Source organism: Mchenga conophoros, linkage group LG7, assembly GCF_057382185.1.
Source record: "Mchenga conophoros isolate Kocher_MC1m ecotype Shallow Benthic linkage group LG7, M_conophoros_male_GT1.1, whole genome shotgun sequence".
NCBI lineage: Eukaryota > Metazoa > Chordata > Actinopteri > Cichliformes > Cichlidae > Mchenga > Mchenga conophoros.
This window is the reverse complement of record NC_140532.1, coordinates 12,040,610-12,057,624: the sequence shown is the minus strand read 5'-3', so window position 1 is coordinate 12,057,624 and position 17,015 is coordinate 12,040,610. Positions and strand designations below refer to the sequence as shown.

General features: G+C 40.0%; 1 protein-coding gene across 3 annotated transcripts in view; it reads left to right on the top strand.

Moving 5' to 3' along the window:
- Positions 1 to 474: 474 nt before the first annotated feature.
- slco3a1a (solute carrier organic anion transporter family member 3A1a) overlaps positions 475 to 17,015 on the top strand; it is a 37,492-nt gene continuing 20,951 nt past the window's right edge. Inside the window, exons 1-3 of one of the 3 annotated variants that reach the window (XM_085282105.1) lie at positions 475 to 541; positions 1,619 to 1,802; positions 8,317 to 8,773. In XM_085282105.1, coding sequence (XP_085138231.1) covers positions 1,644 to 1,802; positions 8,317 to 8,773 — 616 coding nt within the window. In that variant the 5' untranslated portion in view covers positions 475 to 541; positions 1,619 to 1,643. Of the gene's footprint in view, positions 601 to 1,121; positions 1,803 to 8,316; positions 8,774 to 17,015 lie in introns of those variants that run through there. The other 2 variants (XM_085282106.1, XM_085282104.1) reach the window with 2 other exon arrangements.

The following is a 17,015-nucleotide window of genomic DNA, read 5'->3' as shown; positions in this document are numbered from 1 at the left end:
TAAAACTACAGTTCCTCACATGGCCACTAGAGGAAGGCTCTTAAAGTATATTAATCCCCAAATTTAAAATGGAACAGCTATTCCCAAACTCACCAGTGCTGTGGCACACTTAAAAACCAGAAAATCTCAATCTTACATTTTCACTCTAATTAAAATACAAGAGAAATTGGTATATTTCCTTGAATTTTTTGTGTTAAGTTATAAGCCCAATATGTGAGCCACCTGCAAATTAGACACAAAAGTCAATACATGTGTTGGACATTTAGGTCAGAGTATTGATTAATAGCACAAGCTAACCCCCTTATATTGCCAGTTTTATCTTTTTTTATATGAATAAATGTATTTATATAAATATGTAACTGTACATTATTATTACTTTGGACCACCTGCAGTACCTTTGTGGCCCACTATGGAGCCCCTGCTAGCACTTTGGTAATCCCTTCTTACTGTCTGCTCACTTTAGCTAATTATTTGTTTGTGGCAACTGTAAGGATATTTGTTTTAAAATAACTGACCTATTACAAGTGTAGGTTAGAGACAGGTGGGTTTCATTTCTGTCTTCTCTTATACTAAAAGACAGTCTAAGAAGTTGGCTGCCAGGTTTGTCCAACATGTATATAATTTGTAGCCTGTTTTACATGATCGAAAGTTAAAACTGTATTACTGAAGTAAATTAGCGATTCTTGCTACTCAGTTTAGCTAGCCAGCTAAGTTAGCTTACAGCTTCTACAACTGCTGGTTTAGAAAAAGGGCACGAGATGGCGGTAGCTAAAATGCTTAACTCTGAAGCCTGTTAAAGTCCTGGTCCGTTTTTTGTCTTTATATTCTATTTCTATATTTTAATAGTACTAGTATAAAGTATGGCGTGTCAACCATATTGTATTCTTCACTTCATTTGCATTTTTCTTAGGTAAATTACTTAAAACTGTAGTTGACAAACGAATCGGTTTAGCAGCTAGCCTCAAACCAGCAAAAACCACATAAGAGTTTATGGTGTGAGAAGATGGCAATTTGTTATAGTTAAGTGTTTCTTAAACACGTGTGGACAGTACAAGCACGAGGCCCCACAGGACTACTGTAGTAGATGTAAATTGTGCGGAGTCGACGCTTCTCTGCAGCGCCTCTAGGGCCGCACTTGTGCTCGCAGAGGAGGAGAGTAGTACAGGGAGGTGGGAGCGCGGAGGCAGGGCAAGCTCTGTGTGAGTTAGGGATAATGACAGACCGGCACGGCCGGAGTTTAGCAGAAAAATAAGAACCTGGTGAGCAAAATCCAGAGCCGCCGCGAAAAACCACTGAAGTCCGCGGCGGAAACATGCGATCTGACAGGAATCTACGTGTCCGCGTCTCACTTGTGCCTTTGCTAACACCTTCAGGGAGTTCACATGTTTCTGCGCGTCGACAAGGAGGCAATGTTTAGACGCAGACGAGCGACGGAGCCCCGCGGAGTTTGGATGTGTGTTTGGTAGCTTGTCAGATGAAAGAGTACAGTTTGTTGAATCGAGAGGAACGGCGCCAAGGAGCACCCCGAATGTAGCCTCCAGGGGAAGCGAAAAGCGAAACACTGTACCTGCCAGTGTGTGCCTTTGGTCACCCTGCTGTGTGTTTCGATTTCTCGTAGTTCTGTGAGGCTAACGTAGGAGAGGATGCAGGTGAAGAAGCAAAGGGACCCGGACCGGAGCGGCGGGGACATGCTGGAAGCAGACGGTCCCCGCAAAAACTCCTCGTGCTTCTCAAATATCAAGATATTCTTAATATCGGAATGCGCCCTGATGTTGGCACAGGGCACCGTCGGAGCATACCTGGTGAGTACAACACAACCCGAGCTCACGCAGGACTCGGAGTGCCTGCAGTGTGAACTGAGACCCCACTGCAGTGGGGGCTGCTCAGATCTGTGTTTACTGGGACTAGGCTATTGCATTTGGGGCTTTTCCTGCTCTGCATGCTTTTGACTAATGCAGCAGAACAGTGTCAGGACAGAAACCTGCCTTCTTCTCAGTAAAGTCTGCCCTTTAGGATAGTATGCCCTTTACCACTCTTTTGCTTGTGTTTTTATTGTGAGGAAAACCTCTATAGCTACTTTTCACTCATGTCTAATTTATCTCTAATGTGTCACAACTCAAACTAAATCATCATTTACCATCCATTTACCAGAGGGTGACTTTAAAACTCTGGTTAGCTTTAGTAATAATAGCCTAAACATATTTAGGATGTCAGAATTTGGCTGCTTTGACCCCAAATGACATTCAAGGTCAAAAATTTCCCCTCCATTACTTAAGCTTTCACATTTACTATTACTCATACAAATAAACTGTTAGTATGAGAAATAACATAATTAACACCTGCTTTCTTCTGATGAATCTTTGAAATGTGTCTTGGTGATGATGATGATGATGATGATGGAGTGTTACAGTAAAATTTGAACACAGGAATGCCTAATATAGATTTTGTTAAACAAAGCTCCCTGAAGTGCTTCAAATTTTTCCTCAAAGGGTCCCAGAGGATCTTTCACAACCTCGGGCGAACCACTCTGAACATTCAGTTTCAATATTAGCAGTGTTTATTCTCCAAGAATCACACTGATTTCTCAGCTTGCTTGTTCAATTTTTAGAGTAAAACCCTAAATATCTTGTCCATATTTGGAGTGGAACATCTTATCTTAACTCTTACTGAACCTGCTGAGCATCAAGCATCCTGTGGCCCAGCAACAACAGAGCACAGTGGTGCCACTCGGGAGTCGCTTACGGGGAGGAGGGGGGGTCTTTTTCTTCACTGTTTATTTCAGATTAAACAGGCATTTGCAGTTTTTTTTGTAGTTTATTGGCACTGGACACCTGTTTAAACAGGAAAGGAAAGATAGACCTGCAGGTGAGGTTTGGAATCATTCACTTAGTGCCAAGCTTTTGGGCCTGTTTTTGTTTGTAAAACCCACCGAGCTGATTTACATGGAATATCATTTACTCAGCCAGGACTGAGGTACCTGGCTTAGTGACAGTCTAATGAGCTGGTGTCGACCTGTATGAGCTAATGCGGTGTCTGATTGGATGAAGGTGCTTAGGAGTGTTTACTGGCAGCAAAGGGGCAAAATTTAACTATCACAACCCCCTCTGATTTCTGTGAGCTGCTTACAGCACAAGACACTTACAGTAACAGCACGCTGTGCCTCCTGATTTAGCAGCTTGACTACAGGGGAACGGTTAACCTGCACAAACACATGAGAGCACACATGTACGTCTGCAGTCCGTGATTTATTAGGCCTGTTCTTTTTAGTTGTGCAAGTGAACAGAGGGAATTAACGGCTTTGAGTCTGAAGCAAATAATGAAAGATTGTTCTAGGCAGTCGAGTTCAATGGTCTAATGCACATTAGGGCTATAACTTTTTTCTTTTCTTTTCCTGTCATTACTAGGTATGTTACAATACTAGACTAATAGTACAGACCCAAAGATATTCAGTTTATGATGAGATATTATAAAGACATATAAAAGGCTAAAACCAGAATATTTCCATTCCTTCTGCTTGGTAAAATGACAGAACTGATTTATTAATTGCTAAAATAGCTGAAAAATGAATTAAATTTTTTGATTCACTGGATTAATTGACTAATCATTTCAGTTTGGTGGACATAGAGTTTGAATCACAGTATTACAGGAAACTAAAGTCCTGGCTTACAATCATGCCAAAGCTTTTTAACATAATGTATGTGCACTCAGGATATGGGCTTTCAATAGGTAAACAAACAGCAACTCATCTGAAGTATGGCCATTTAAGCTGCTCTATTTTGCCGTGGTTAAAAAGGTATTTTGTTGCTGCCTTTTGATATCAATAGATCACATGCATGATGAATATATTCAAACATCCATTAAATAGTGATGCCTGATTAAAATTTTAAATTTAGGGTGTGGTGTTATATGTAAATCTATAAATAGAAAGCATTGGTCAGTTTTTGTATGCAGGGCCCAAGAGTTCAAAATCTATTGCTTATGTTATCACTTCTCACAAAGCCACCAAATCTGACACTTGAAAGCTTTGAGCTACAAAGTAGGGCTGGGCCATATTATACCGTTCACGGTAATACCGGTATAATGTTAGGCAACGATAGGAAAATGAAATATCGCGATAGAATGGGAGTAAAACGCGCATGCGCAGTGCCTTTGTTTTCATACGCACATGGCCGATTGTTGAGTGAAACAGATGAACCAGAATTGGTTTGTAAAAATGGTGCAACTTCAGTGATGTGGAACTGGTTTGGTGTTTGTCCATCAGATACACAACAAAGCACATTTTTTTGCAGAACATGCAAGCGGCCGTTGTTATTGTCATATTTGTCGGACTAAGATGCTCTTAAATCTGGGAGTAATCTGGGTCCTAAACTCCGTATGCTTCAGGTCAAACAACACTGCAGCATCACTTAGAGTTAAAAACTGTCTAAATTCTTTCATCTTTAATAAAACGATCAGCATTGCTGCTTTACCAGGTGTAACTATAAAGTTTAACTTCCAGGCATCCATGAAAACAAAAGTTATTACATTTAACGGAGTTAGAAGTTAGCAGGAAGCTAGCGGAAGTTAGCTCGCTAGTTTCGCTAGTTACCTAAGCATGATATTGCATGTTCTGACTGAGAGATTTCTGAAAAAAATCAAACGTACAGCTCTGCTATCACTTCCAACATAAATGAAGACAGGAAACTAAACAGCAGTGACGTTTGTAGGGTTACTGAAGTTGGGCTAGCTGGTATATAATGATGTGCTACGTGATCGCTAGCGACACAGCTATGTTAGCATAACATAAACAGTGAAGCTGGAGGACGAACACTAACACTTTTCCACTTATAAAAGTTAACGTGAAGGTTCTTCATGGTTAGAGACAAATGCAATCGCATGGCAGGATGCTGTAAACGGACCAAACTTCAGTCAGGAGAACAACTGAGATAATCCATCCACAATACGAGGTTAGTCATTAATATACTGCAACAACATGGGAATAGAGCAGCTGCAGAGAATTCAACATTAATGAATCAATGGTACAGAAGTGGAGGAAGCAAGAAGAATGAGTTTAATAAAGTTTGATTTATCTGACTGCTTTGTTTCGCTTAATGTGCCTTATAATCCCGTGCACCTTATGGTGCGAAAAATGCGTACTGCACACTGCAGTTTAATGTTGCAAAGCACCTCTTTTTAACCATATAACCATATTATACGTGGTTATGCTCAGGATATGCCAGCCCATTTCTACTGGAAATGCCTTTTGGTTAAACTTTCAGCAAGGAATTTGCATTTGCACTGTTACATTTTTATAAAGCTTTAATGTACATAAAAACCAGCTTCTTGTTTAAGTGAAAATAAATGGAAGGTTGTCTTTTTGCGCTAGTAATGTTGTGGAGTTGTATTTTGTCTCGCATCAATTATATCGTCGGTTATATCGTTATCGCAAATTTTCAAATATATATCGTGATAAATATTTTTGGCCATATCACCCTGCTCTACTACAAAGTGCAACAACTGAACCTCAACAGTGTTTGTCTTGGCGCTGCAGGCCTGTCACACCAAGTGTGTTCAAACACGGAGGAAGCCCAAACATGGCTGTCCTTTTGAAATCTCAGTACTTATATAATGTATTATATAATACCTATAATGTTTTAACATAAGGTTTTAGGTGGGATCTGATTTGTTTAGTAACTTACCAGACATTTTTTGGTTTACTTCAGCCATTTTTGTTGATTGGAACACGAGTATAACCATTAACACACCTGTCAGATATCAGATTCTGTGAAAGTGTAAAATGTTGTTTTGAAAACTGCAGTACATTTCTAAAGAAGTGTTCAAACTATGCTATACAAGTTATTTAAAAAGAGAAAGTACTAACTAAAAGTTCATCTCTTTGCCCATGTCCTAAACTGTGGAGGCAGCTTCTTTTGGATGCCACTAACAGAGCTCTTTAAAAATAACCTATGCAGCCCTGTTCAAATACCTTTAGATAACCTTCAACCTGCTGTAAGCCACACCTCATAAAACAGATTGGATTCCATTCTAATAGCAGAAGCTTAGTTATAAACAGTTGCTCTTCCATCACAAATAGCACCATTTCTGCACATTTACATCAATGCTGAACCTCAATGTGCAGAAGTGACTGTCAGCAGTGAGCAGCTTTCTTCTGCATGTTGATAATTAAATGCCTGGTCAGTACATCCTGAGAAAAATTGTCTCCTCATGCTCACATAAGGTTTGCTCTTCTCATATTTGATGGGTTGTCAGCATGACGAGGTTTGTTTTGTTGCTGTGAGACAGATTAAACATTTCCACAGTCTGAGTTGTGATGCGGAGAAAATGTGGCTTTGACCACTGACCATTAAGCATTCCTCTCAGTTTTTCCTGTGTATTTTATGCTTGTAAGTGAAAAAACCGTGATGGAAAGCTGGTTGTTGAAGTCAGAAACGTGTTGAACCTGCAGACCAGAGTATGACTCATCCAGAGGGTTTCCACTGCTCAAACTGTCAGTCACAGGTGCTGACTGCAGGCTCTCGATAATGGGATGAGATGATGTGGTGGCTTTATTCCCTCTGTTTCAATGTTAATGTCTGCGTAGAGCTGCAGCTGTTATGTTAACAGGTTGTTGGGGCTCACTATTGTTTCTAACAGCTGGGTAAAACAGGATTGAGCTTAGATCCCAGCTGGGCAGAGCCAGCCAGGCATAAATGCAGCCCATCTAGTGAGTTTGCATTCCCGAGAAAGAGCCACCCAAGGGGCAGAAACGTCATGACTCATTCTGAAGTTTTCAATCCAACAAACTTCACTGAAGGACTCCGGCATGAGCCGCTCCCAACAATCATCTTCTCCGCACTTTGATAAGTAGTGAAAGAGTCACTGCAGTTGTGTTCAGAGAAGTGCAAAAATGACCTGCTGTCACATCTAACTTCTAAAAGTCACAGAAGACAGCTTATTTTAAACCCAAATGACAAAACAGATAGACTGTATAGCATTGTTTTTTTTTTTGTTGGAAGTGACAGTCTACGCACCTGTTGTGTAGTAAGTATTGTGCACAGGTAAATAAAGTAAAGATAATGCACCCAGTAAACCCACAGATACAGATTGCAGTTCAATTTCAGGAGAACACAGTGTGTTGAGCTGTCACTGAAAGGACAGCTGTGGAGGAAGTGAAGGTACTAAATACAAGAAAAGCTGAAAATATATTCTATGTTCTACTGTTTAAAAATATAAAGCTGATGCTTCACTGTGATTCCTCCTGCAAACCAAACACTTAAAATGTACAGCATCAAGGTAAGGAAACATTCAAGTGTGTTTGCATGACGGACGAAAAGAGCAGTTTTCCACATTTAAGCCTTAAGCACAGAGCCTCTTGGAGCCACAAAGATTATGTCTGCATTAAAACTGCTTATAAACCTAAATCAACTGTGTACATTAAATCACCATAATTGGAAAAGAAATGTGTAAAATGCTCCAGCAGCAGAAACCACAAGTTGACTGGTGGGGCCCTCTTTTCAGGGGATGTTTGTGTTAGTAGGATCTTTTCTTTCTTTTTTTTAGTAGCTCAATCAAAACTCCTTCATAGTGGCAGTTGGGAAAAGGGAAGTAGTTGTGCCCTTTAAAGGACAGTTTGAGCCAAATATATAAATAGCATTTTATACTCTCTAAAATGTGCCACTGTGGTTCACATTGCTCAGAGAGACTCTTCCCACAGATCCGTCTTTACTGGGAAATCATGGCATGCACATGTCTAACTAAATTTAAAGTGTTAATTGTCCGTCTCTGTATATCCTGACTATAAATGTGGCCTCACAGTATTTATTCCCTGACCTCTGAATCGTATCTGACAAACAGGGTTGCCAAAAAACTATCCTATACAACCTTTCTGTTGTGTTTGCTTTGTTTAGAAGTTACTGGTAAGCTCTAACTCTTGCTCTGGATGACAGCTGGTGAACAAGAGAAGCAATGAAAGTAAATGTTGCTGTGCCCAGCTAATCAGAAACAGAGGCCTGTTGCCTGGGAGGAGCCACGGCGTGGAACATCTGAACAGCTCGTTATTCAGGATGTTCCAGTAGAAAGGCACACTTTAAAGCAATGTGACTGATGATGATGGAAACACGTGATTTATAGCAGTGCTTGAAAGAATCAAGCACAGGCCCTATTTAGATCCACTAATAGTTAATGTGTGTTTTTATGTTTGAATAATCATGCTTCCTCAATGGCTCTTGTTTTAAAATCCAGATATGTATTCGACATTTTTTTTTTCTTCATTCCACATTATTCGCATGGCCCCACATTTTACTTATTTGTTCCTTTTTTTTGTCCTCTTGTTTTTAGGTGAGTGTGCTGACCACCCTGGAGCGGCGGTTCAACCTACAGAGTGCTGACGTCGGAGTGATAGCCAGCAGCTTTGAGATAGGCAACCTGGCACTTATCCTGTTTGTCAGCTATTTTGGGGCTAAAGCACACCGGCCCCGTCTGATCGGCTGCGGTGGCATCGTCATGGCACTCGGCGCTCTGCTCTCAGCTTTACCCGAGTTTCTAACAAATCAGTATGAGATAGGGGAAGTGTGGAGGACTAATGAGGGTCGGGATTTTTGCTCCAATAGTAGCAGTTCAGAGGCTCAGCAAGCGGAGAAAAATGTATGTGACAACAAGGCCAACACCAACATGATGTACCTGCTGCTGATCGGAGCCCAGGTCCTGCTGGGGATTGGAGCCACGCCAGTGCAGCCCCTGGGGGTCTCCTATATCGATGATCACGTAAAGAAGAAAGACTCCTCACTCTATATAGGTGAGCCATATTAAAAATTCTTAGGGTGTCATCAAAGGAAGAAACGTTTTGCTCTTTTTGAGCAACACATTGATTTCCCGAGGAAATGAAACCTTGTGTGTTTGTTCATCGCCATCAGGTCTAATGTTTACATAGCTTAAGTCAACATATTATGCATGTGCACTTCTGCTGCACACCATCTCCCTTTGTTCCCAGCGCAGGCCTGTTCATGTGAGTGCCAGGTGAGCACATCTTGGAGCTGTTTAATCTCCATTGCAGTGGTTTAAGTGGTAAAGAGGCCAGAAATGGGTGAAATGTGTCGGTCTGCTGTGTTTGCGCTCCTCTCTCAAATCCAGGATGCTGCTGATGTGGCTAGGTTTAAAGTGAATTCAGAGTGCTTTCTGTGCAAAAGTGTGAATTCACAGTAGCTGTTTAGAGATTAGAGAGCAACTAAATCTGAGGCCTTACAATTTGTAAATTTGACTAGTAAGGTTCTTGATATATATATATATATATATATATATATATATATAGATATACATACACACACACACACACCATACAGAATTGAAAATAAGTTTTTCAGTGTATTCATTTAAAAAAAAAAGGTTTCATTGACTTACAGTTATGCATGATTAATCTTTCCCTTTACATGTAAACCACAGGCAAAAATCCCAATCAGTCTGTCTCTATGTTTTGACTGGGCCTGTAATTTGTTATCCAGATTGAAACATCAACCTTTGATAGAGTGCATGAGATGTGTCTGAATAGCAGGCAATGTTTGTTACCAGTGTGCAGCAGAGACAATGAGAGCCTGAATGTAGGATGAGTTCAGGCTGGTACACACCCTTCCTGATACATTTGCACAGCAGCGTGCTGTGTGTCACTCCAATACAGATGTGACCTGTGGACAAAGCCAGCAGTGTGCTTTGTAATCTCATGGCCAAAGCTGATGTTCTTGATTGCCAGTCATTGTGTTTATTTCAACGTGTTTTTTTTGTTGTTGTTTTTTTTAAAAAGCACATTGTCAGGAGCTCTATGATTTCAAACAGAGCTCAGAGTATCACAAAAGGCTTTAACATTTTCGCACCACAGTGTCGATGCTTGTAATATGTTTATAGTGGGAAGTGGACTGTGAGTGATTGAAGTTTGGTAGGCACAGGGGGGGAGAGATTTGGTCCTGCCTTCCTCTGATAAGCTGCTAGGAGAGCTGGAGGAAAAACAAGCGGTGAGCAGCGAGGAACAATGTGTTATTGAGTCGTGCTCAGCTGATCGTCCTAATCCTTCTGCTGCAGGCTTGTCATGTGCCCCCAGCTCCATGAATGGTGTATATTGTCTGAATTTCCTTTCATATTTTGTTACATTTTTGGATTATTCATTCAGTTTACTTCAGCAATAACAATGTTGAGAAACACACCAAGTTGTGTTTCATAAGTCTTTGTTGTTCTTCCACTGTGTTTGGTTATTTACTGCACATTAATTAATTTTAAACAGGTTCTGTGGCCAATGTCTTGAGCTTCAGTTTCATAGTTCACTTTAGCTCCCTACACACCAGTAAAGATCATCTGTGTAGAAAATGAATAAAAGCAGAATACACACTATACCTTAAATTGGCAATAATAGAAACAAGAGATTCTTTAGTTTCTTTTATTGACACATATACATACATAATAATCAAAACACTTGGTTTAATAGATCAAAACTAATGACACAAGTAATTTACAACAAGCAAAAACAAAGTAGAGAAGTAAAGATGGCAAGGATCCATCACTTTGTGAAATAATTAATGAAAAAATGGTTCAGCAGTTCAGCTTCCAGCTTCTTCTAAGCTGGATCATATGGATCATAGACCATCAAGTGAACATAGCAAGATTATTTAATTTTAAAAAAGTGCTTTATTTAATACTTTAACACCTTTCCAATTCTAATCTTTTTCAGGCTATTTAACCTCTGCAGAAAGGTTTGCAGAGAGTGTTTTGATGGGGAGTTTAGGCTTGGTTTTTAGGAAATGTTCATAACATAAAGAGCACGCCTTTTAATTCTTTAACAATAAAACCTTACTTTTAACACATAGTTCTCACAGCAGTCGCAGGCAGATGTGTTAGCACACACAGTAAAGCTTCCTCTTTAACCACTGCTGTCTCATTTTCAGCAGAATGATGATACATTAAGAGTTGGACACGTTCACACTTGCAAGTGTTAACAAATAGTCAGGATTTAAAGCAGAAGAAATATGTTTTTACGTATTGTTTAATTCACTATCATATCATTTTAAGCTCAGCCCCAGTTTGAAAAATATCGGCACAATTAATGATCCTAATCTGTAAGTGATGGTGTTTTTATCTCAGCACAGCTGTTACCCGTCACTGTTGTCAAAGCATATTTCCACCCAGTGATGAGTTATTGTTAAGGTCTGAACTAAATGGCGAGGTGACGAGCACATACCTTTGAAGAGGGCAGGTCTCGCGCCATGTTCAGTACAGTGGTTCAGGGAGAGTGTAGCATAGAGGCCTGGAGAGGAGTCATAATTACAGAGTTAGGCAGGAATGCCAACCAGCCAGCAATGAGGTGGGTCTGACTGGGCCGGGACGCTCACGCATACCACACAGGCCTATGAAAAACAACTCCTCGAGAGGCTCTGCCTTCCTACTTTTACTGTGTACACTGCAGCAGACATGTGTCTCTACTCTTTTAACAACAACTGTAAAACACACTAAAGGCTGGTCTGTTGTGACTCTTCAGAGAGCTTTTTGGTCTCTTTCTGATTATAATATGTTTTCTGTCATTGTTAATAGATTTATTTTTTTTTTGCTAAGCCTCCATTGGTAAGTGGTAGGCTACATGTTCTACTTAAAAGAAAGTACCTTAGTGTTCTGAAGAAGTCAGTTTGAATCACGTTGCCACCGCAGAGTCGAGCATCATCAGGTATTTTATTGGATGCTGTTGTCTTGGTTTGTTTTCCAGTCTAGATGTAGCCACTGGTCGCTGGCCAAAGGAAATAAATATGATTGGACAGATTGCGTCAACAGGATCTCTATTCCCACTGCTCCATGACCTTTCATTATTCACTTCTAATTTTGGCTCTTCCCACAGGACCCCCAACTGCATAAATACAGTGTCCAGGACAGTCACACAGAAGCCTCTAGAGCTGATGTTGTGTGTCTTACTGACTTCACACAGCTGTCTGTTTAGGTGTCAAACGTTTTAAACAGCCTCTGATTACGTCATCGTAATGTAAAGCATGCGTTGCCTGCAGTATAGTACACACAAGGGTTGAGTGGAAGTATGAAATGGATAAAAAAAAATGATGTAGTTATTTTAGGATAATGAATCAAACTTCCACTTCAATCATTTCTGGAGCTAGACAACTAATATGGCACATTCAGGAATAAATTTGTAGGTTAAAATTATTTATATCATTCACAGTGCTCATTATCTTTGCAGTTCAAATGTCTTTGTCTGTCTGAATAGTGAGAGAACATTTGTATATGCCCTATTGGCCACAGTCATCACTGAAAACATAATGAAAACACTATTAGGAAAAGCAGTTTGTTAGCTAGCAATCTGTGGTCTCCGTGATTTAATCTGCTAACAAACATCACAGTCTGTGATTCATACAGTTATAAGCACAAATTTGTTCTCAGTCTAAGCTTTGGGTAGGGAAGTTCCTGGTGACTAATTTCCTAATTGGGTAAATGGGAGGGAAAAAAGTCGGAACAAATCTACAAGTCTAAAAGTTACAAATAGTCAAAATGGAGTTCAGTTGAACATATATGGTTAAATATTGCATGTATAATCACAGACACAGTAATAGATTAGTTTGCTGAGTGTGGTTAATTGGCAGTGCTAGCACCACAGATTATATGGCTGCCACCAACATCCTTCTTTCCCTGCAGGAAAGCTTCCTTGCACCTGTATAGAAAGTGTTTACGCATTACTGTAGTGATTATAAGTTTTGGGGTGGGGGTTTCTTACGGCCTACATACAAACTTTCCTTTACAAGATCAATTCTATCTTATTCTATGCCGCTAAACTGTGGTGGTCTGTGTGGCTGTCACCTGTCTTACTTTCCACTTGTTGTTTGTGTACAACTTCCTTTCACACAGAGAGGTGTTTCTGTCTCCTTTTGACAAAGAGCTGTGGTAAACTTTCACAGCCACATCATACCAAAGAGACTTCTACCTGGAAAGTCTTTAAAAATGTGTTTCCTGTCTTTGTACTTTTCTTCCAATCACTTTTTTGTATTTTATCTTCAGCCCTCATTATTATCTAGGGCAAAATGTAGTGCTAATTTATTCAAACCTACATATTTTACCATTTTTGTTTACTTTAGCCCCTCAGAGATAAATTTAGCTTCAGGTTTGTTAAGAAAATTGTTGAGTGGTTGCAGTGACAACGGTCTCGGAGGGATCCTCGAAAAGCTTGTCAACATTCCTCCTAAAATGCTTTGAATCCAAACACTGCTGTGGTATGGCGTTTATATAAGCTACTTAAAGTCGGCGCATGGTAATGTCATCTTGAAGGATTAGATCCTAAATGGGTTTTTCCATCCATGGTATAAGCTGCATGCAAAGTTTGCCTAGCAACAGAAGTTTGGTTTATCTCAAGATGATAAATAGGGTTGCATTAACCTTTCATCAATGAGCCGCTGCTTCCCTGCATCACTGTAATGAACACTATCTGTCCGCCATATGTGACAGCATGCAACCGTCTGCTGCTCTACAGGCTGATTGGCATAGAGGAGTTTACAGTGCATTGAGTTGCAGGCCCTGATACAGTGTACTCCCTGCTCAGTTACTTCTACTCTGGTTCTAGAGGCTATAGAGGGCAATGAACACGAGATTATCTTGTATCCAACCGGTCAACAACATGCGGTCCTAGAGCTAATCACTAATTATCCCTGAATACTCTGAGTAGCACGTCAAGTAAGAGTCAGAGAGGAAGCAAGGAGACATAGTGCAGAGCAGTGGGAGTCTGCACCCTTAACAGTGCTCCAGTTTTGGTAAATGGGGAAATCACTATAATTGATTAGCAACTTGCCCTGAGTGAAAGGTTCATTAAATTTGTGTAAAAGGAGTTGTTTGATGCAAGTCTTCCGCCATTCCTGCCTCTAATGAGGTAATTTCTCAGTCCCGTGCAGCGATAAGACAAGACATACTGATCAGTTTATAGTTAGATTTTGCACAAGCTGCTGTTTGCAGACAATGAGAGCCAATTAAAGAGTTTGTTTATCTAGAGGAATCAAATGAGGCCAGTTTGAAAAATTATCTCATAATGTTTCATTAACCTCACACTGGTGTGAATTTAGCACAAGGGGTGATTTGTAAAATTCCAGATTTCTGCTGTGTAGTAGGAGCACTCGTCATCTAAAGTGAATCACCTCCCTGTCAATTTGTTGTTTTTGGATTTAATATTGCACTCATGCTGTGATTATTCCACTTTATATCTGGCTGGGCCGATTAGATGTAAAGATAAACAGTTTCACTTGTTAACAACTAAATTGTTGTAATTTAATTACATTTACAAAGTTTAAAAGGAATCAAATAAAAAAAACAAAAACAAAGGATAAACACCTTAAAATGTGTGAAAAATAGTGTGAGAATAGTGAGAGAAGAAACAATTAGCCAGTTAATGAGCATTCAATAGACAGTTACTATATTGACAAGGCTCTTTTACAGTCCTGTGCACCTTCAGAGCAACTCTACCATGCTAACATGAGTCCCATCCTTAACCTTTAAGATTAAGGTTTCAAGTCAGATTGTCATACAAAACTGAACAAACGGTTGAGACAATAGGTTCGTCCTTCTAGCTGCTTGTTCCCGACACTATCAGTCATGCAATACACATCTGCAGAGTTTGACCAATTTGTGACTGTTTTTTTTTTTTTATAGTTCCGCTGATGGTGAAAGACCTTTTACAGTCTGCAATTGCACCATCAAGGAGTGAAAAAAAGTGTACATTTGGCCTTTAAAAAATAGGTCAGATGATATGGATCATCACAGGATGGCATGATATGAAAGCCTTAACCTCTGTCACTGAAACCTACACAGTCGTACACTGAAGCTCCTGGCTGCAACCCATCTGATCTTATTATTAATTTTTTCATTATTATCTCTATTGTATTTTTGGCACCCTGCTGTATTCACAGCCACTGTTTTGGTCTGAACATGCTTGTGACACCTTTTCCTCTTCATCACGAATTCCTGCCGACTCTGCAGCCAGGCAGTCTTCTAGAGGCAATCTGGGTCAGGCACCGTCACTGCTGATTAAAAAGGGGATTTTTTTTGTCATCCATTGAGGGAGGAGCACTGGGATAAGAGGTGGGATGAGACAGATCATAAACACAGCGGCATCAACAGACTGTTGCCACAGAAACGTCCGGTTGTTAGGCTTCTGTGTTTCTTTTTTTTTTTTGGGGGGGGTGGAATTTTTCCTATCCTGATGCAGTGATGGATACAGCCACTAGTCTGATCTTAAAAACAAAAATCACACACAGATACACCTTTGACTTTCCATACCTGTACCTGTCCTTTTTAAGAACTTTATAGCAAGCCCTCTCCTTGGACAAGGTCTTACATGGATTCACATGGCTTTACCACAAATCCCAAACCTCATTGATTGAGTGGTGCGTAAGTGGTTGCTCTGTGGGCTCCTAGGATTACACAGAAGCATGTTCAGCACTTAATCCCCATATCAGTGATGGCAGAGACTGAAGGATAACAGTGCCTAATTAAATGGACTCTGATCAATAAGTAGGCAGTAATCATAAGTGACTGTTGGACTCAGTCAGCCTTTATTTATTTCTCCAGTCCCACTGTGTTATGCTCCTTTCAATAGGTGTTGAATCAGAAGGCTTTCTGTGACACTGCAGTTTGATTGACATTAATCTGTATTAATATCTGCATAGAAGGATAATCTGAAAGGGACAAGATTTTGATTTAGCTTCGGTGTCTGTTTCTGATCATGTTTGAACAGGCTTTGGTTTCCTGTTGCTCTCCCTTGGAGCAAAATAGGGATTGTATAATTTTAACCTGAACAAGTTGCACTCCTTTAACCATTTGCTATTAGCAATTTAGCTTCTCCATTCATTAACAATGACCATGAACACTTCTTGGCCCAGATATCTGCTGGCTAAGGTGAAATTTTGGCCGTTGTCCTCAGAGGCTGAGTCAGCAAAATGGCTGATGGATTGATCATATCCTTCTCCAAAGTAAGAGTCCAGAGTGTATTGTATGATTGATTTCTGTGTTAAGTACTTAAAATTAATTTAAAAAGAAAGTTAAAAAAAAAGACTTTTTGTCATTATAAGTTGAATGTCTTTTGGTTTTTGGACTTGGTTTTAAAAACAAGACACACAAGTTAGAGGCTTTGAAAAAATGTCGTTAGTGTTATGTAACACTTATGTAATATTTCACACACCAAATGACTAAACAGTTATTAATAATACACAACAGATTAATCAGTACTAGCAGAAAGATTAAAAGTTTGAGTAGACTTTGTTTGTTAATGCTGTTTCTTAGTTGCACATGTCTAAGATGACCTCGCCCATCTAAGGTTTCATTTTGACTCAGACTGTAATTACACTGATCTGAGACATTAGTATAAGACCTAAAAGAGTAGTTTGTTCAGTCAGTCTCTTATCACTTACAGTAAATTCCTTCAGTAAGTAGTGAAATCCCACCTAAAGATGAGGTCACAGATGAGTTCCTCACAGTGCGTTGTACTAACTCTAAAATTAAGAATGAGAGAGCTGTGACAGAGTTTAGGGTCTGGATAGAAATATGATTTTAGACATTGCCCAAATGCTTTCTGCCTTTTATTTGTCCTCAAAACACTTCACTCATCATATCTTCCACATCAGTTCTCCTTTTCCGCAGGATGCAGCACAATTAGTGCTCCATTTTATTTGGTGGCGGACATGATGTTGTACACTTGGCTGTGTTTTTATGTGCCTGCTTCTCCCATCTTTCCGAGGAAAAAAGGAGAGATGGGCTGCTGGCATCTTTATTCTAATAATTAAGCCAAACCACCTGCTGAAGAAGCTGTTACCAGCTGCTGTCAGAGAGTCCAGAACCTCTCTGTGCTCCTCGTCTTCAATAGAGCAGCTGCAGCTCTCCAGCACAGACCATATATGCGCTGGTCTTTTTGCCCCTTGCCTTGATCCAAGCAGCCCACTGCTCAACAGTGGAGACTGTGTCTTGCACCGTCTCAGCTCCAGCGTCTAAAAGCTGATTACAAACGGATCACTGTATGACCAGGCTTC